Raw genomic sequence first — 20106 nt, forward strand, 5'->3', positions numbered from 1 at the left:
GATGTCACATTAGGTGATGTAGAAAATAGGTAAAATAAAATATAAGTATTACTTTATAAATTTGGCCATTTAGCTTAATTTAATGAACATTAATTTGAACTACTTTGTCACTTGAACTTCGCTATTATTACAACCTTTCAATCTTCTACCAGAACCAGATACCTCATGCTGTAATTATTCTTCACAATATTCGAATAAATCGTTACTTCATTATTTTTCATCATACCAAGATGACGTAAATCCATTCTATTAAACATGTTACATGCTTTCAAAAAAAAAAAACGATTACATTGAGGCAGTAGTATTAAAATTTGTGCAAATTTATGGAGGTGTTAGTCAAATTTAGGGGGCAAAGCGATTCCAATTAAAAGTAACAAGTAGTACTATAATAAATTAATAAGATTAAAAGATTAGGCATTAGTCATGCAAGAAAATAGAAAAATAAAATTGGTTGGAATTATAGAGCGTCATAAATCGGGGATAGAAAAAAGGGAAACGTTTTGGCTTTTCCCATTGCCTCAGAGTCTATAGCTGAAAGTTCATCGCCTTTCCCTTTCTTCTATTCAATAAAAAACTCTGCCCACATACATTTCCTCTCCCATTCTCAATTTCATCAAAACTCCACTATTTCTGCACCTGCAATCAATGGTTAGGAATACAACTCTCTGCATCAATTACCACCAATATGTTCTCGAATGCAACAGTATTCATGCATTTACACTGATTGTGTTTTGAGTTTGATTGACTCTGTGTGTGTGTGTTTTTCCTGATCGATCGACACTTTTTAATCGACGAATTGAATCGCTTTTTTTAATCTCCGATCGTGATTTCAGGGCGATGTAGAAGACGACGACGGCAGCAAATGGCCGCCGTGGCTGCGGCCGCTGCTCCAGAGCAGCTTCTTTGGCCAATGCAAGGTGCACGCGGCGGCGGCGCACAAGAGCGAGTGCAACATGTTCTGCTTGGATTGCATCGACGGACCGATTTGCTCACTTTGCCTCAATTTTCACAAGGATCACCGCCATATTCAGGTCAGAATTTTTGCCTCCGATCATTCAATTTTGAGCTAGAATCGATCAATTTAACGAGATAGGGTTTTATCTGCAGATACGGAGATCGTCATACCACGATGTGATTAGAGTGGGGGAGATTCAAAAGTACCTGGACATAGCAGGGGTTCAAACCTACATTATCAACAGCGCCAAAATTGTGTTCCTGAATCAGCGCCGCCGCCCTCAGCCTCAGCCACGCCCCGGCAAAGGCGCCGCCACCAACACCTGCTGCGTCTGCGATCGCAGCCTCCTCGATTCCTTCGATTTCTGCTCCATTGGCTGCAAGGTCTGAATTCACGAATTCGAAATTCAGTTTCAAATATAAAATTCTGTTGATCGGATCAAAATTTCAAATCCTCTGAATTTGGTACTCATTTTATCTCCGCAATGGCTGCAGATCGTCGGAACATCGAAGAATTTCGATAAGGAGAAGATGAGGACGGATGAAGGTGGCGCCTCCGACTCGGACGAGTCGTTGGAGTCGGTGAACGCCGCCAGCATCCGTAAACAAGTTGTTAGAAGCAAGGTGCAGGGATTTACTCCGTCGACGCCGCCTCAGACCGCGGCGGCGAAGCGGCGGAAGGGCGTTCCTCGCCGAGCTCCCACCGGCGGGCTTCTACTAGGATATTGAAAAGGTAATGATGATGGTGTTGTGGTTCCAGCAAACTGAGCTGTGGCAATGGAAGCCGATGCTGGAACACCAAAACTGCATAGTGTGGTATGTTTATTTGCAGTGTAGTGTTGCATTGTGAAAAAAAAATAAAAAAGTAAAAAATAAAATTCGAAAAATTAGCATCATATGTTGTGTAAAATGAATAAAGGGCTAGAGGGAGCACATCATTCTAATCCTCAATTTGTGATCGAATTACCGAAATACTATGTGTATATATCACTTAATGTATTAGCATGTACTTGTAATTCGATAGTTCTGACAAATGGAGCACGATTTTGCTTCCACTATGAACATATTCACACCTTGCTTTTTGATTTTACAAGAGATAATAATGGGGCCAAGAAATTGGAAATTTGAGTTGATGATTCTTGTTTCATATGGTTGAATTTTTATTTATTTTGGGTGAGGAAAATAATGAGCAACTTTTGACGAGAATAAAGGGGCAGCCACCAAAACAAGAATTAATATTTATCAGTGGCGTTGCCATTGTTGTTTCCACTTAATTGAGAAGTATTTTTTGTCAATGGGGAACTAACATGATTACATCAATGACATATTTTATAATGAAAGATGCCCATTTATTTCAATAATTTATTCTTCACGGGCCAACCATATTACCCAATATATATTCATGTTCATACCTCCAATTTATTCTCTTCTTTAAAAAAAAGTAGTAGTATTATATTTTCGATATTATTCACATTTATCGGCTTTTGAGACATGATACCGAAGAAGAATGAAGCTGAAAAATAAATGTATGAAAAATTAAGTTTCTATGATAAAGAATCGTATAAAGGGATGGGCGGTATGCCAAACTTCAATATGAAACACATTAATAATTAGGCGAATAAGTATATCAATCAATCAAATCAAGCAGTAGCGATATACATCTAAATGTTATTTTGTTTGAGTTACGTGTCGCAGTATCAACCATAACCTAAGTTATGACCATGTATAGCAATAAGAATTTATTTCAATAATATTTTATCGATCGGGCCAAGTCGAAAACAATTCTTTATAAAAAAAGACAAGCAAACTCAGACGTCGATTCGATGGTTTTCATTAATTTAACCATGATTAAGGCTGAAATAATTAAGTTGGATAGAAAATGAAAGTTATAGTGGATTAGACCCAATGAATATAATTGATGCGAGTAAATGGGCCCAAGCCGAAGCTATAGAAAATGAAAGTTTTAAGTACAATGGCAACGCCGAATTGCCTTAAATCCTTCCTGAGCCCAATCTTTAACTTTTTGAATCAAATGATCATGTGAGTTAGTACTACTTTCTCTCAATATCTTAACTAAAATTAAGTCAAGTTTCCGAATAAGGGCACATCCGCACATGTGGTTATTTAAAAAAATATTAATTATAGCGGATATCCTAAACTTTCAACAAACTCAAGTTTTATAGTCTTAATTTTAAATTATTTTTAAACAACCTAAACTTTGAGAAATTATTTGATCATAAACACAATCACACCAAAATTGTGGCATTTGTTGTTCATTGAAATTTGACCTAAAAGGATGATTAATCACTATGAAAGACCTCTTGTAATGGCTTGAACTAACCCAATTAATCTAATCCAATGTAGTCTTAAATCTCTCCATTGCTCTTTCATTTTTATATTTACATTTCTGTCTTTCAATTCTATTTTACAACAATGAGAACCATAAAAAAAAAAAAAAAATTAGACGCAGAATTATCCTTTCCAGATGGATAGATAATTGAAAGAGTCACCTTTCCAGATGGATATAATTCTATACGTATTTTATTATCATTGTATGATGTACACCCATATTCTGTCTACTAGAGTGATGAGAAATAATCGTATAGATTGATATTTGGAATTCATGGCAGTGTAGCACCACCATGACCATCCATTGTTTTCTTAGAACTAGATAATCACGGTAGACGGACCAAACAGCTTGCCATGATCCCTTCCACTTCAATTTCTTATGTTATGTGAGACTTAATGGACCATATCTGATTTAATGGTGTCTTGGGCTTCCTTGGTTTAGGCCCAATAACTTATTAATTCGAGGCCCATGTGTTTGGCCCAGTTGGTGGGTGCCTTACTTCTAGAGCCGCTGGATTGCTACCACGTTGCAACTCCGTTGAGACAGCAACGTTGGTAGCAATCAGTGAGGTCTTGGTAGATCTCTGATTCAGACGGTTTCATTGCGCTCCCTTGGGATAAATCAGTGTGATTGAGGAGGTCCTTGGCCCGGAGCATAGTCACATTGTGACTTGAGCCATATCCGCAAATCTCTGATTTCTTTGTCTCTTTTAAGTTCGATTTAGACTCTTAGGAGTCTTGTGGTGTTATACTAACCGTTCTACTTAGTGTGCAGGTTCTCTATTGGTGATAGCTTGGATTCCAGACTGGTTGAGAATCTTGAACTAGCTAGGGTTCCAATTAGGGTTCTCAATCTGTAATAGATAGATAGTTAGTGTTTTTCGATTACTTGTAATCTTTGATACTTATCTTTGTACTGGCTTGTTCTTGCTGAGACTAGTCATTTCAGTGTTAACCTAATACAAAGAGGTCCCGGTAATTAGTGAATCCCGAGTGATCTGATCCCTACATGTTAGAAATAGGAGTATTTAGATCCTTGAACTAGAATAGGAGTATGCAGTACTGAAACTACCAAATACCGGAGGGTTATCCATACTTATGTAGAAGAGATAGGATCATCACCAAGCCGATGTGGGACAAGATATTAGAATTTTAACACGCCCCCTCACGTGTGGGCCGAAATGACACATCAGACTTCCATCACGTGGGTAGGCAAGAGAAGAGATAAAGAAATAAACTCCATCATCGACTTGGGCCCGCTCTGATACCATATTAGAAATGAGCCACTCACCCCTTAAAAGGTCTTTTAAGGGGGAGGGTTATCCATACTTATATAGAAAAAATATGATCATCACCAAGCCGATGTGGGACAAGATATTAAAATTTTAACAATAAGTACACAAAAATGAACATTTCCTCCAATAACACACTAGTAGCCCTTTGCCACACATTTGAATCTTTACATATATGCAGACTAAAAAAATAAATAAATAAATAAATCGTTGTGTGTGTGTGTTAGTGGGCGACTGCCTTTAATTTTAGTACTAAGTGGCTAGATGGACCAGTTTCCAAATTATGTTTGTTGGATGGGGCAAAAGGCAGTTTTAGTACCTACTCAAGTTTGATAATTAGTCCAAAGGCCCATGCACCTTTTTCCCTTTTATTTAACTTAAAAAATGAGAGCTTGATCTCTCTCCAAATTAAGCTAATCAAATTAGGACAAAAAACAAAATTATTCCACCGACTATTTTGATTGATCTTTCACTGTTGCGCATCCAAAATGGAGTATTCTGTTTCAATACAATTGTTGTGTTACGACATGGCAATTTACAAACAACTCTTGAACACTCATTTCCTTTAATGTCTACTAACAGTCTTCTCATGGTCAAGTAAGCTGATGACAATTTGGCAGAGAAGATAAATAAACAAACCATAATTAATAAGAAATATCATTTTTGATTATATAATTTCAAGATAGATGAATTATCTACCCTATTAAACTGACAGCTACATTGTGCACAGATAAGATAGACAGGGCCACGGGTTTCATGGGCGACATTAGTGAAACATCAATGCAGAATGAGCCTCGTGACAACATAACTATTCTCTAGTTGTAGCTGGCATGAAGAATAGATGAGAAATCAACATAAGTTGTACACCTTTTATTAGCATGTGTCTGTCCCCACGTCTGCACTTAGGTCCATTTTCATTTTTCATATCTCCAACATGCGCATGCTTGCATACTTCATTTAATTTAATAACCATTTTTGCAATCATGTAATTTCAATGTGACATATTGCATTATTTATTTTATGCCAGTTAGGTGTCAACTCATTTCCACCTGTTGATTTGGATTCTCAGAAACATGCTGCTCCGAATTAGTTGGTTTTCGTGTCAGAGATGTAAAATAACAATGATAATAATACTACTATATAGTTTGGTTGTGAGTATTCTTCTCTTGTTTCTGTTTGGGTTAAATATTTTGTCCTTTGAAATTCAATGGGGTTGTGTATTTGGAAAAGTTAGGAGTCGTGTCACTTTCTTTATTCATTAATAATGGTTAATAGATGTCTTGTTATCGATGCTTTATGGATTTAATTTAAGTATTCTTATTAATTTTTCTTGGTTGCTATTATCAAGCATTTTAATTTTGATTCTTTGTTAGTTGACATACTATAATATAGTACTAGTAACTTTAATTTATTGTTCCTACCGTAGTAGTAATAATCTGCTGAAAATATACTTACAAAAAAGTCATAGTAATTAGTAGTACTACTTAATTGTGATGCAGAAATGGAAACTGAGTGGATCTAAAATCCGCGAACCTAAATTAATATGCAATTTTTATATTAATTATAATATGGAGTAGTAGTTAATAATGTGGTTGGCCTCAATTTGAAAACTAATGTAGGAGTAATTCTGAGTGGGACGTTAATTTGGATAAATAATTGGTGTGAGAAACACGGCAAAATCTGAACTTGGGTAATTCCCTTGTAGTATTGATAGCAATTAGTTATAATAATAATTGGAATGAAGTTGCAAGTATCATAATTAAACTAACTAACCGATTAGTTTACTTGTCAACTCTCCATCTCTTACCCAAATCATGAACTATATATGCAGATGTAGTTCCATATTGTTGATGTGAGCTGTCGGTTTGCATAGTCTTATTAGGTTAATGTATCGGCTTTGTCGGCCGCATATGTGTGTAATGTACTGGCTAGTATATTTATATGACTAGTTAATTTAATCGTGAAAGAAAGGTTTTATTTGCCATCTCAAATCTATAAGACGAGTGCCATTTTAGCTTCAAAATTATTCAAAAAATTTAAGAAAATAAAAAATATGGCAAAGTGCAGAAAAAAAATCCAAAATTTGGTCAAATTATAACAATATCGATCTCCTATATTTAAATTTGAAGGAAATTGTGTATGATATGGATACCGAAATCCATAACTTTTTTGTAAAATTATAGTATATCAATCATAAAATTCATAAAACTTGTTGATTTTACTAAAAAAATATAACATCGTGCTAAATCTTGTCATCCCCAATTACTCAATTAGTATGGACTGAAGTGGAATTGTAGATACTAATAAGAAGTTAGGAAAACAATTTAAATATGGTAAATGCTAGACAACTGTTGTCGTCGGTGTAGTAGTAATTTTTAATGGAAAATCAGTGATTATTCAAGAAAAATTTAGTAGGCAGTTTATCTAAAAAATAAGAAAAGAAGAATAAATACACAGAAAAGAGAGAGAAGAGTTGATGACATTGATACACTGAGAGTCTCTGACATAGATTAACCACCGCCTTTTACAGGAAGGCTTGTAGCCCTACTTGCGTCAATCCAACTGCTTACTGCTTTTGGAGAGAGAGAGAGAGAGCAGTTGACAGACTGCACTATTCCAAATCATCTTTTTCCCCACAACCTCATCCATTTCTCCATCCCTTCTCTCTCTGCACTCTGTAATTCGCATATTGTAGATTCCATAAACACGTTCACAAAATGCCTGCATTTCATTGATTCCCCTTCCCTGCCCAACGAATCACTCATTCTTCAGCGTAATCGAGCGTAGTCGGCCGTACATCATGTCTACCAAGCCCAAGTAAGCACCTTTTTTTTTTCTGTGCGGATCTCATATGAGATTTCCTTGATTTTCCATGTTTTATTAAGTAGATCATCTCGAAATCACTCTACGTTTCGTGATCCGGTCTTCATTATAATTGTCATTTCGAAAATCAGTTTCGATTTTGTATGTCTCGTGAGTGATCGTCGTCGTCGGGGACATTTTCCCGGGAAAATCCTGCCGTTTCAAAATGTAATACTAGCACTCTCCAATTTTCGTAATTCTTCTCGAGATGTAACTGTTGTGAGAGAGGTGAAGTTCGTGTCAACTAAATCACACTCATGTTGAATTGATGAATTTTGTGGATCTTGTGTGTTCGAATTTAGATTTTGAATGTAACGACTCATAATTGTTGGCCTAATAGATCTGCTGTATCTGGAGCTCCGGCTAAAGGGTCAGTGGCAACTACTCGTGTGAGCAAGACTAGCAGCAGGGGAGCAGTTAAATCCAATGCGGATGCTGCTTCTCCCCTGCAAAGTTCTCGCCTCTCGGTTGATCGCTCCCCGAGATCTGTTCCATCGAAGCCTGCAGTTGACCGCCGCTCTCCCAAACTCACCACTCCACCTGAAGTAAGTCTTAGTATTTGGTTGTGTTTGATGATGGATTTTGATACACTCTTTGCATTTGTTGGATGATTCTAAAGGAGGATGCAATAATGTGAAAATGAGGCTTCATACTAAAAACAATGGATTTGATCTGTCTAGCTAGATTGTCAATGAGAAAAACTAGTAGTAATTGTTCTATCAGAATTCGTTGTTGATGTTGATACCTGTTGCTGTTTCCCTGGCAGAAAAAGGCGGCTCGTGTTTCAATACCGTCTGAAGTTCAGCCTGAACTTAGGCTAGCTAAGGAAGAACTTAAGAAGGCTGAGGAGAAGCTGGTTTTGGTTCAGAATGAAAAAGAGAAGGCTCTTGATGAATTGAAAGAAACCCGGAGATTGGCTGAGGAAGCACATGAGAAGCTCCGGGAGGCATTGATTACACAGAAACGAGCAGAAGAGAATTCTGAGATTGAAAAGTTTCGAGCAGTTGAAATGGAGCAGGCAGGCATTGAAGCTGCTCAAAGAAATGAGGAGGAACGGCAGAAAGAGCTTGAAACGGTTAGGGACCAGCATGCGGCGGATGTTGCTGCTCTTCAATCTGCCACTCAGGAAATTCAGAAGGTGAAGGAAGAACTTGCCCAGATAAGTCATGCAAAAGACCAGACACTACAGAATGTAGAAGATGCAACAAAATTAGCAGAGGCTCACGCACGAAAGGTTGAAGCTCTCTCAGCTGAGTTGGCTCATATGAAATCTGTGCTTGATTCTAGAGTCGAAATGGAGGCAAGTGAAAAAGATAAGTTTGTATCAGAACTGAAATCAGAGATAGTTTCCCTGAACCAGCAACTTAAAAAGGCTCAAATGTTGGAGGAGAATTTGGCAGAAAAAGAGGCTATCATAGAGCAACTTAATGTTGACCTCGAGGCTGCAAAAATGGCCGAGTCTTATGCTCGTAACCTGGTGGATGAGTTGCAAGAAAAAGTTGAGGAATTATCATCACAAGCTGAGCAAGCAAAGAGATTGGAGAGATCTGCGTCAGAATCACTGGAGTCTGTGATAAAACAACTTGAAGGAAGTAATGATTCATTGCATGATGCCGAATCGCAGATTGGATCACTTAAGGAGAAGGTAGTCATGCTGGAAATCTCTATCGACAGGCAGAAGAGGGATCTAGAGGAGTCAGATATCCTCCTCGAACTGGCTAAAGAAGAAGCTTCCGAAATGGCAAAGAAGGTTGAATCTCTGAGGTCTGAGCTTGAGACCTTAAAAGAAGAAAAATCTCACTCTTTAAACAACGAGAAACTTGCAGCTGAAAATGTCCAAAATCTGTTGGAAGAGAAAAATAAACTCATTAATGAGTTGGGAAATTCTAGAGATGAGGAAGAAAAAAGCAAGAGGGCGTTAGAAAGTCTAGCATCAGCATTGCATGAAGTTTCTTCAGAGGCAAGAGATGCCAAAGAAAAGCTGTTGTCTTTTCAAGTTGAGCATGAAAACTATGAAAGTCAGATAGAGGATCTGAAGTTGATTCTCAAAGGAACAAACGAGAAGTATGAAAGCATGCTTGGTGATGCCAGGAAAGAAATTGAAGCTCTGACTAATTCAGTCGAACAGTCCAAGCATGATCATCAGAACTCAAGAGCCGAGTGGGAACAGAGGGAGCTTCATTCGATGAACTCTATCAAGAAATCTGAAGAGGAGAAATCTTCTGTGGAAAGTGAAATCAACAGGCTGGTTAATCTGCTAAAAATGGCGGAGGAAGAAGCTTGTGCCACTAGAGAGGAGGAGGAACGTTGGAAAAATTCGTTCAAAGAAGCTGAATCGGAAGCCATTTACCTAAAGGAAGTCCTTGGTGAAGCAAAGGCCGAGAGCATGAGATTGAAAGAGGGTTTGATGGACAAGGAAAATGAACTGCAGAATATTCTTCAGGAAAATGACGAGCTGAGGAAAAGAGAAGCGTCATCGTTAAAGAAGATTGAGGATTTATCTAAACTGCTTGAAGAAGTTCCGGCTAAGAAGCATGAGGAGGAAAATGGTGAACTCACAGACAGTGAAAAAGATTACGACATGCTTCCAAAAGTGGTCGAGTTTTATGAACAAAATGGCACCGGAGAAGTGAAGCCTAAGGCGGAAAACCAATCTCAGGAGACAGAGCTACCAGCACCTGCAAAGGAGACGCCGCATGAAGTTCATGATGTTATTAATGATGAATTTGTTCAGACTGCTTCAAAAAAGGAGAATTGGAATGGGGAAGTAAAAGAAAATGAGTTAGAGAAGGGCAGTGATGATGCTACAGAAGTTGATCTAAAAATGTGGGATAATTGCAACATTGAGGAAAAAGACTACTCTCCAGAGGGAGAGGGAGAGACAGAGCAGGAATCCTTCGAGGACGAAGTGGAACACAAAGCCGAGGGCACAGACAACCACGAGCAGGCTAACGGTCATTCAACAGAGAATCCTGACAACGGCGGAAGCTCACCAACAAAGCAAAACGGGTTGAAGAAGAAGAAGAAACCGTTGCTTCATAAATTTGGGAGCCTACTGAAGAAGAAGGGCACGACCAATCAGAAGTAATGCATCATCTACCTATTCTGTTTCCTACCCGCTTGACTTTAGGAGGTATACAGGAGACCATATATTGCAGTATAATTTGTGAATGCTTTTTTTTTTTTTATAACATTTTTATCCTATTTTGGCTCTCATGGAGTCTTGATATGAAAGGCTTGTATCCTTTTTAGAATTTTTTTTGTACCTATCTCACGATGTGATTAGCCATGAGTCTTGTGTGTGAATTTGTTTTTTCAAACTTGTGTGTATTAGATCTCATTAAAGTTAAAGAGGAAGTTTCTTGTCAGTTTACTGTAGTTTGATAACGCAGGCAGATTGATTTATTTATGTGTATTTCATTGTAAAATGACTAAAATCTAAAATAGGGGCCAGGGCGTGTTTATTGACCAGCAAACATCAATGGTACTCATATCATATGGTTTGGTTGTGTAATGTATTATCGTCCATATATATATCTATTTCCTCAATAAAAAGGCCAAATAAAACCATTAAAATCATAGAGTATTTTTCTTCATACGAAAAGTACTCGACAAAGAAAAAAGTCTGGAGTAGTATTTAAATAAATTTTAAAAAAAGAAATATGGATGTCCTACCGTCAGCTGAAATTTATAAAATACTATATGAATACAACATCCTTCTGTAAAGAATAAAATAGTGTAGGATAAAAGTAAGCGAGAGTATGAAGTTTGGAATCGTTTGTGTACCGGGCCCAAAATAAAATTAATTAATCAGGTTGGTATAATTGTTCGCTAACTTTCGACCAATCCCACAATTTTTTAAACTGAAATACTATAAAATTATAATTTTCAACTTTTTTCTAAACTGATGAAAACTGAAATTAATATAATAAAATCAAATATTGACATTACAACAATATAATATTGTTTTAAATAAAATGAGATCATTCAATATATCCAAAATAAGTACTAGTGCTAGTATAATTTTGTCGTCATATCATCTTAATTCCGATTTTGATCATTACATAATAATTAAAAATTGAAAAAGTTAAAATGTTATACTCCTTTTTAATACGTACTACTGTATAAAATATTTACTGATGTGTTACAAAATTTATGAGTTAAACAAGTATTGACAGTAGTATTAAATACAGCAGTAGTAGATGAAAAAGCAATTTAAGAGAAAAGTTGCAGGTCATTTTGATATTGATAATCGGATGAACAGCTTTCCGCAAAACTGAAGTATTTACTGAGGTTGATGATCGTGGAGTAGCATAGCAAAGATGTGGATTGCAGTGATAAGCGCTTTGATTATCTACCTTATAGTGAAGCTCTTCCTCTACGAGGACGACACACTCCTCGATCTCTCTTCTTCCCACTTCAGCGCCCTCTTCACCGTCGCCAAAAGGTTTTCTAATTTCTTAATTAATTAAATTTCATGAAATTGAATCGTCAATAACGTTGATTATTGAGGGTTTCGTATGTGATTTTGGTTTGGCGCAGGCTGGAAAAGCTTTATCATGGAAGCAAAGTCTACATTGGCCTCCAAATTCCGGACACCGATTCCGCTTCTCGCCAGAATATTGACCTTGTTCTCGTTACTCATGAGTCAGTAATCCTCTTTTATTTAATTTTTCTCGTTTAATTTGATTTTGGCTGTATTGGTGTTGCTTGATTTATTGAACAAGAAAGGAATTGTATGGTGATGTTGCAGGGGGGCTATGGTGATTACGGTGAAGAATATATCAGGATTTGTGTCCACTGATAAGGATGGAAATTGGGTTTGTACTGATGGGAAGCACCATAAAACGGAAGTGATTTCTAATCCTGTAAGTTGCTTCTCAGCTCTGCTTGAGGAAGTCCATCCATTTTGTTCTTGAATTTGTAGCCCTTGGTGTACTGGAAACGCCTAAGATTTTTACCAGTTTTGAGTTTGTTTTATCTATCTTTGTGACGAATGGTATTGATGCCTACCTTGCTCAATATCTGATGTGTGCATTTGTTTTCATGACAGTTTAGTTTAGATCACATAGTTTTGGATTGTGTGGAGGCCTTATGCCAGTGTGGTTCTGCAGGTACCTGAAACCAAGCGATTGATTCCCATCCTTGAAGAATATCTTGAACAAAGGGGAGTTTCTCTTCCAGAGGGATATTTTTCTGTTAAAGTGATATGTCCTAACCCGAAATTTAGGTATGAGTTTTGTGTGTCTTTGGGAATTGAATTTTTGGAGTTGTTTTTTTCATCTTATTTGGGTATCTTCTCTGTTTTCTGAAGTTTCTGCATGTTTAATGTTTGCTGGGGTGGATTTCTCTCGGTCCCTACTGCGAAGACATCTTTTCACTGACAAGAAATCTTACCTTTAGTCTAAAATGAATCTAACAAAGTTGAGGAGACTTTGTATTCAAGCAAAATCATAATTTCAATAGTTAGAGGAGGACTTACAAAATGAATCATAGAATGTTCTCGGCTTTGGCTAGTAACATAATTATATCTTGACCACCACAGTCATTAAGTATGGTACTTAGTGCTTTAGAGAAGTTAGATTACATTTGCTCTCACTGAATAACTCCACGGCAGACAATATTATGCTAAAACACTAATTCTTTGTCAAGGAAAATTCGATGTGGAACTATTTTAGTTTCTCAAGCCATGTAATAAGGGGAAGAGGGGCCTTTTGTGGAGGTTTGGAAGAGAAGGGGTATTGTTTCTTTTTTTTTCTTTCTTTCGGGGGGGGGGGGGGGGGGGAGGGGGAGGTGGATGGAGAAATTTCTTCGTTGTTCAACTCTAATTCTGCTGCTCTTCTTGCAGTTCCATTGATTCAGATTCATTTCCACCTGAGGTCATCACTTATGATCAATGGAAAATTTTAAAACCTGGGCAGAGAAGTCTGTATTCTGGATGGATCAAAGGTGTGTTTGGTGGCAAGGATAAAACACAGCAGCAGTCATTCTTTGATCAGCTTAATTCGGCCCTCAGCACTGCCCCTATATCAGATAGGTGTGCCACCATGCCGCTCTACTTGTTATTGCTTGACATTGTTGTTGATTCCATTGAAGTTAAATGGAAAATGCGTAGTCGAACATGTCTTTGAGGATTATGTCAAACTCATTCATGTGTTCATCCTAAAGAGAATATATGTTGGATCCCAAAACCTCATGTATTAATAAGCTAGGTGCATAAAGAGTTAAAAACAAAGATTACATGAACCTTCTGATATTAAATTATACTAATGAATATGCAATTGAGATTTTGCAGGCATGCTATATCTTATCCAACACATTGATATTTTATAGTGTGTTTTTGTATGATCCTATGTTTAAGATTACATCACGAGCATTGGGGTACTCTGGAATTTTTCCCTGTTTGATAAGGTTATGTCTATCCTCTTTGTGCGTGATATGTGAAAAAATCAGCTTATCTACGCAGGCTAGAGCTTAAAGGAAACAAATATGTTCTAGGAGAATTTATTGAATTCAAAGGGAAAGAAGAAGACCTACACAGTTTGAGAAGGATCAAAAGGTCTAAGATTAGTCAGCTGAGCGTTCAGAAGATAAGCATGTTTGGTTTGGGTAAGTCCTCTAAAAATTCCCTGTTCCACATTATTATGTGCTTTAGAATTTTAGATTATAATTTCACTACAGTTGCAATATTTTGGTGAATCCTCAATTATTTCCACAACTTGCAGCTCATTCAACTGTCCAAGTTTTGTTTGCACCCCGTGATTATCGTGCTGATGGGTCTTCAAAGGCATCGTCACATTGGGAAGAGGTGACTGTCAGATCTAGCACGGAGGTAGTTTTTCAACCGCTGAATTCTACAAAACCGCACAAGTACAAGCTGTCTTCAGTGATTTCCATGTCACTAAGTGCCTGAAAATGCATGATGGACAAGGCAGCAATTCATGTGAGACGATGCTTTCATGAGGGCAGCAAGTGCTGGATACATCCAAGTTTTATATATACTTGATTTGAGAATCATCTTATAATTTGCAGCTAAAGGGAAGCTGACCCTTGCTAATGTTTGCTGAGTTTTACTTTGAAGTTGGACTTGTTATACGACTTATTTCAAAAGAGTAGATGAATATTTCAAACTACACTCGTCAAAGCCACTTGAATTTATTTTGCTAGGGGCTATTATATTTTAAATATGAAGTTTGAAATTTCGAGACGATAAGAGTCCTATAATTCATTTTGATATTGGCAGGGGCTTAAGCATTCTTTTACTTTTTACTTGAGTTCGTCGGTGACTTAAACTTCTAACTTATTGGTTGAGCCTCATCTAACATTGTTAAATTTATTTCTCTTCTAATTAGATTATTTTTATTGAATGAATGCTATCTTAACAATTTGAGAATGCGTAAAAAAATGCGAACACATGCTTAATAAAACTCGAAAGTGATAAATATGGAGTAGTAGTATTATTTTAAATAATGGCAACGATGTCATTTTACATCTTAATCAGAGGATAATCTTATCTACCAAATCTCAACGTGCTCACCAAACGTGCCCTGTGAAGCCATTCCCAAGTTTCTTCAATTCAATTTGGCAGCCTTCAACACCTGAAACTCAAACATCACTCACAAAACATAGCTGATTGAGATTGTTTGAAACAGTCAAATAAATGATGTTACTTGACACTGGCCTCATCATTCCAATTAGTCCGCAAATTTATGACGATCAAAATGAGAGCTTGAACAGAAAGTCCGCATATGATCCCGATCCAAAGCCCCTGCAATCATCATTGGTGAGAATCACGGTTGTTTTTCAAATGTAGACTGCAGAACTTACCATGCCCCCGAGGTGAAAGACGAAGGCAAGCAGCGCAGCACAAGGAATGGCTACTACATAGTAAGCCCCGAGGTTGACGACCGCACACACAGTTTGCCATCCACACCCTCTAGCAGCTCCTGATAGCACACACTGGAAACCATCCAAAAAGTTTGATACTGCCAGCAGAGGCAAGATTCTCGCCACGTATATGATCACTTCCTTTTCTTTGCTGTACAGCTTTCCCCACACATTCCGGACTAACAGTGTTACTGCTGCGATGACCGCTCCTTCTGAGGCTGCAATCGATGCTGCTGCAATCACAGCAAGACGAGCGTACCCTCCATTGCCAGCTCCCAGTTCGTTCGCCACTCTTGTGCTCACTGCACCTCCGAGACCAACAGATATCATATACACCATCCAGCAGGTATTCAGGCTTATCGACAATACTGATGTCTCTAACGTCGGGTTTGGGAGAAGACCGGATAGAAGAACAACCAATTCAAATGACCAGTATTCCAAGCTGCAAATCACAGAATCAGCAGAGTTATTAGTAGTGTAATTCTAATCATGTTTGCATTATGATGCAAATGTTCTAGACATACATGCATACCATATCATCAGAGCGGAAGGAACTGCAAGCTTCAGAAACGCAACCATATCACGAAAAGCCTCTCTTGAAAAACCAGTGAAACACTTTTTGCAAGCTGTGGAGAAGCAGACATACAACGCCAGCAGCACCACGTTGAACCAGTACGAGGCAGCATTCGCCAATGCAGCCCCTCGGCTTCCAAACTCGAGTTTGAACACAAGCAGCCAACACAGGAAGACATGGAACGCGCCCGAAACTGCAGAGGTCACCATCATCGGATACACAATGTTCTGTGTCTGCAGGAACCTGATGAGGCATTGGAGGATGCCATAGGCGAAGAGGCCGGGTATCATCCAACGGTTGAACTCGCCGGCTCCTGCAGAGATTTTGTGATTTTGACCTAAGAACATTAGAATGAAGGCGGTGTTGTACCACACAACTGCAAGGCCAACGCTCAAGGCTAGAACGACCAGAGCAGCGCGTTGAGTGTAAACACCGAGCATTTGGTACTGCTTGGCGCCATAGGCTTGGCCACAAAGAGTTTCTAAAGCGCTCACCATTCCTAGCAAGACGCTGAAGCCGGTGACTGCAGCGAAAGAAGTGGCCATGGAAGCGGAGGAGAGTTGCAATTCACCGAGGTGACCAACAAACATCAAAGAAATGACTTGTACAAAGTGGAGAAGCATGTTTACTATTATCAGAGGTATAGCCAATCCCACCTGCTTCTTTCCTTCCTTCATCAATTCTTTCATTCCAAAGCTGTATAAATCTGCATGCTCTGTTGGAAACAAGAGAAACAATCAATAACAGAATAATAACAAATAATGTAATGACTCATGAATAAATAAATAAATAAATATAAAGAGAAATACTATAAAACAAACACACTACCAACTGAAGCAGGCGTCCCATCCATGGCCTCACGATGAGAATTATCAAGAGGTGATTCACCTATTGCCGGAGAAATTGATGGCGGCGGCCGCGGAGGAGGAGAATTCATGGATGGAATCGGGAGAGGTGGTGGCGGCGGCGCTATGAAAGTGTTTAGAGTATATGAAAATTAATTTGGAGTATTCACTTATTTAAGTATGACAAAAAAAATTAGGGAAAAGACAAATATAGAATATATTTAATACTCCTCAATTCATAACCTTCTGTAATTAATTTTTTACTACATTACTAATTTGTTCAGGGTATATTTTAGGGAATTAATCATTAATTTGATCCTTAAAATCTTCACTATAACTATTCTCCGCATATTTACACATTAAATTCTTTAATACGAAAACGTCCCTATTTTTTTGATGAATGGTTTCTTTTCTTTTTCAATTCATCGTAATGGTAAGTGGATATTGACAAAAATAATTTTAAAAGTATCAAAAATAGATTAACTAATATATTTATTTCCCAATATTTTTCTAAAAGTTCAAAAATAGTAGTAGTATATTTATATTCCTCATTTTCAATTTTATTTAAATATTTAATTTGTTTACTCACTTTACTCATATTTAAATAAATCGAAGACTATTATTTAGTCGTATGGAATGTGAACAAATGAAAACTCTAAATATCGTACAAACTCAAAACTATGATCTGGACCATTGAAAAATGTTAACAGATTACAAAAAAACATCAACAAGAAAATGTCAACAGAATTTCAACGGTAGTCAATGATTGATGCTGTGTTGATATTATGTTGATACTGTGTTGACATTAAAATCTTGAAATTTTACACTTTGTTGATATTGTATTGAAACATCGTTGAATGTTTTGAGGTGTTTTGAGTTTGTATAGTATAAATTTGCATTTTATCATCACCCTTAGTCGTACAGTGTTTTACCTTGCAAAAGTAGTTCAATGCAATAAGAATAAAACATCATATTATTATGGATAAAATTTAATTTTCTTTTTTCGTGATGCTATTGAGGACTATATTTTCATTTAAATAATTCAAATAGGGAGTATGAAATTATATAGTGCTAGAATTTGTCAAATTTTAACACTATATTACAATTTTCATAATACAGTTATACCATTATAAAAAATTAATATATTTTGTTTTACGTCATTATTACAGTAAAATTTGAAGCAAACAACAATGTACATGTTTATATTTTCTCATACAGTGATGTCAATCCACTTTTAACATATTAAAACTTTTATAATTGTATGATAGTAGTATTTATTTAAAGTATAGTAATCGAAATAATGACATCTATTGTGTTAGTTTTATATTAAAGAATATTTTATCCTATTTTTTCAAACATTAAAATTACTAGTTTAATTTACAAATAAATCTATTAATTAGTATTATCAGAAGACACAATTAGGAGTAGGCATGGGGAAACAATTCTCAGTTCTTGGTTAACCGAGAATCGAACCTTATTTTTTTCGATTTTCGGTTAACCGAGAACCGAAAAAATAAGGTTAAGGTTCGGTTCCTGTTATTAAGTTTAAGCTAATCTCGGTTCCAGTTCTAACCGAGAACCGAAAGGTTATAACCGAATAACCGTTATTTTTTACATATTTAATTTTTATTTATTTATTTATTTTAGTTTTATTATTATTGTTTTTGAAAAGTTAAAGTTAGTTTAATGAATGATGTTGGTTTATATTGGTTTTGGACTTAGTTTTGTAAACTTTGTTGAAATTTTGGTTTTTCATGATGGAATGGAATCATGGTTTTTGTCCTTTTGATTTCACGACATATTACTTAATGTATTATATTGCACTTGAGTTTGGTTCCTTCGTTGGAACCGAAGATTAAACCAATTGGTTCCTTAAGGAACCGAGCCGACAAAGAGTTCGATTTTGGTTCTGAATTTTGTAAAAAATTGGGAGTCAGTTAACCGATTAATCGGTTAAGTCAGAATTGAACCGACCGAATCTTCATTCCTAATTAGGAGTGTAATTTACTGTTATAGAAACCAGTAAATGACATTAAATATCATGTGCCGTTAAATTTATTTTCAATTTGCTGAGAGAAATTTTCTGCCCACCGTCCATCAATATTTATCAATAGTTTTCTATATTTTTTATTTCATTCACTGGTAATTGTTGCACTTACTCTTTATTATAAATTAACTACATGGAGTGTAAAAGTATGTAGGATTATGCCTCACGTTCCATTAATTTTTTCAATTCATTTTTGATTAACATTTTTTAAATTTGTGACAGGATAAAGTGTGACGTTTAGCTAACAGAAGGAGTAGGATTTTCTTGTGGCGGCTTTTTCAAGATTTCATTGTTATGAATTGATAAAATATGAAGATTCATATTGATTGTTGTTATTAAAAGCAAGAAAAAGAGAAAATGAAATACATAGATATATAGTTGGAGGATAGAAATTTATTTTAGTAAATATGAAAACAAAATGCATAACCCCAAATTAATAGTAGATCAATTGCCATTGTTGGTGTTGTTGCGGAGCAAATACTCAGCAGAGAGTTGCATGATGGCAGTGAGTGGTTGAATGGAAACGACCGCAACATTCGCTGCGGCCTCTTCCTTAAGCTCGTATTCGATCGTAGATCGAGTTATACATTGCTTCTCATTTCCCTCGACCTCTATCACTTCGAATCTCACCCGATACATCGTGAACCCTAGATCCAGATATCCACCTTCCACCACCTCCGTCTCCTTCACACGCTTCTCGTGATCCACCACCGTGAATTTCTCCTTGTACGACTTCAATCCCCCTTCCATCCCTGCTCAATTAATCAATTTAATTAATTATATAAATCTAGCGGAATTGAATTGAATTGAACTGAACGTGGATGGTACCTGGAGGGAAAACGAGCTCGAGAATGGTACCGGCGCCGCCGTCGCCTTGGACGACGTCGATCCGGCTGATTAGGCCGGGGAGGGCTTCCTCCACCACTTTGGCGAGCTGGAGAGTGCTGTAGAGCTTCCACGCTTCGGTTGCAGGTACGTCAACCGTCTTCTCATCGGAGATTGTTCCGTACATTTTCAATTTCCGGAGGAGGAGGAGATGTCTATGCACTGTAAAGAAGAGTTGAGATTGAGGGGGTTATTAGTATTTTAAATTAGAGCAACGGGTTTTATAGGAGTAAAATAATAGTGGCTGTCGAGTAAAAGGACAAATGAAGCAGGCAGCGGATGCACCGCTGAAGATCCTTTCCCTACCAATATATTTTTATCGTTTTATTCAATTATTATTATCACTGTTTCATGAATTCAAAATCTAACACTAATCGATGTGGTCATTCACGAACTCCAATTATTAATTAA

The 20106-nt window shown here is 37.0% G+C and overlaps 5 protein-coding genes across 5 annotated transcripts; 3 read left to right on the forward strand and 2 right to left on the reverse strand.

Moving 5' to 3' along the window:
* The first annotated feature begins 497 nt into the window (after positions 1 to 497).
* LOC125204007 (protein RGF1 INDUCIBLE TRANSCRIPTION FACTOR 1-like) lies at positions 498 to 2044 on the forward strand. Its single transcript, XM_048102546.1, has 4 exons — positions 498 to 648; positions 834 to 1031; positions 1108 to 1338; positions 1450 to 2044. Exons 1-4 carry the CDS (start codon positions 646 to 648, stop codon positions 1681 to 1683), a joined length of 666 nt encoding a protein of 221 aa, XP_047958503.1. The 5' UTR covers positions 498 to 645; the 3' UTR covers positions 1684 to 2044.
* A 5047-nt stretch (positions 2045 to 7091) lies between these two features.
* On the forward strand, positions 7092 to 10825 carry LOC125206240 (WEB family protein At3g02930, chloroplastic-like). The gene is made up of 3 exons (XM_048105523.1): positions 7092 to 7412; positions 7798 to 8002; positions 8224 to 10825. Exons 1-3 carry the CDS (start codon positions 7396 to 7398, stop codon positions 10543 to 10545), a joined length of 2544 nt encoding a protein of 847 aa, XP_047961480.1. The 5' UTR covers positions 7092 to 7395; the 3' UTR covers positions 10546 to 10825.
* An 841-nt stretch (positions 10826 to 11666) lies between these two features.
* LOC125203958 lies at positions 11667 to 14665 on the forward strand. The gene is made up of 7 exons (XM_048102487.1): positions 11667 to 11904; positions 12000 to 12104; positions 12211 to 12325; positions 12572 to 12687; positions 13306 to 13494; positions 13924 to 14066; positions 14183 to 14665. Exons 1-7 carry the CDS (start codon positions 11780 to 11782, stop codon positions 14368 to 14370), a joined length of 981 nt encoding a protein of 326 aa, XP_047958444.1. The 5' UTR covers positions 11667 to 11779; the 3' UTR covers positions 14371 to 14665.
* Positions 14666 to 14901: 236 nt separating this feature from the next.
* Positions 14902 to 16863, reverse strand: LOC125208584 (protein DETOXIFICATION 16-like). The gene is made up of 5 exons (XM_048108230.1): positions 16747 to 16863; positions 15877 to 16633; positions 15285 to 15786; positions 15139 to 15225; positions 14902 to 15055 (listed from the first exon to the last, which is right to left on the reverse strand). Exons 1-5 carry the CDS (start codon positions 16853 to 16855, stop codon positions 15029 to 15031), a joined length of 1482 nt encoding a protein of 493 aa, XP_047964187.1. The 5' UTR covers positions 16856 to 16863; the 3' UTR covers positions 14902 to 15028.
* A 2296-nt stretch (positions 16864 to 19159) lies between these two features.
* Positions 19160 to 19899, reverse strand: LOC125207664 (norbelladine synthase-like). Its single transcript, XM_048107098.1, has 2 exons — positions 19639 to 19899; positions 19160 to 19562 (listed from the first exon to the last, which is right to left on the reverse strand). Exons 1-2 carry the CDS (start codon positions 19820 to 19822, stop codon positions 19255 to 19257), a joined length of 492 nt encoding a protein of 163 aa, XP_047963055.1. The 5' UTR covers positions 19823 to 19899; the 3' UTR covers positions 19160 to 19254.
* Between the last annotated feature and the right edge of the window lie 207 nt (positions 19900 to 20106).

This window comes from Salvia hispanica, chromosome 2, assembly GCF_023119035.1.
Source record: "Salvia hispanica cultivar TCC Black 2014 chromosome 2, UniMelb_Shisp_WGS_1.0, whole genome shotgun sequence".
NCBI lineage: Eukaryota > Viridiplantae > Streptophyta > Magnoliopsida > Lamiales > Lamiaceae > Salvia > Salvia hispanica.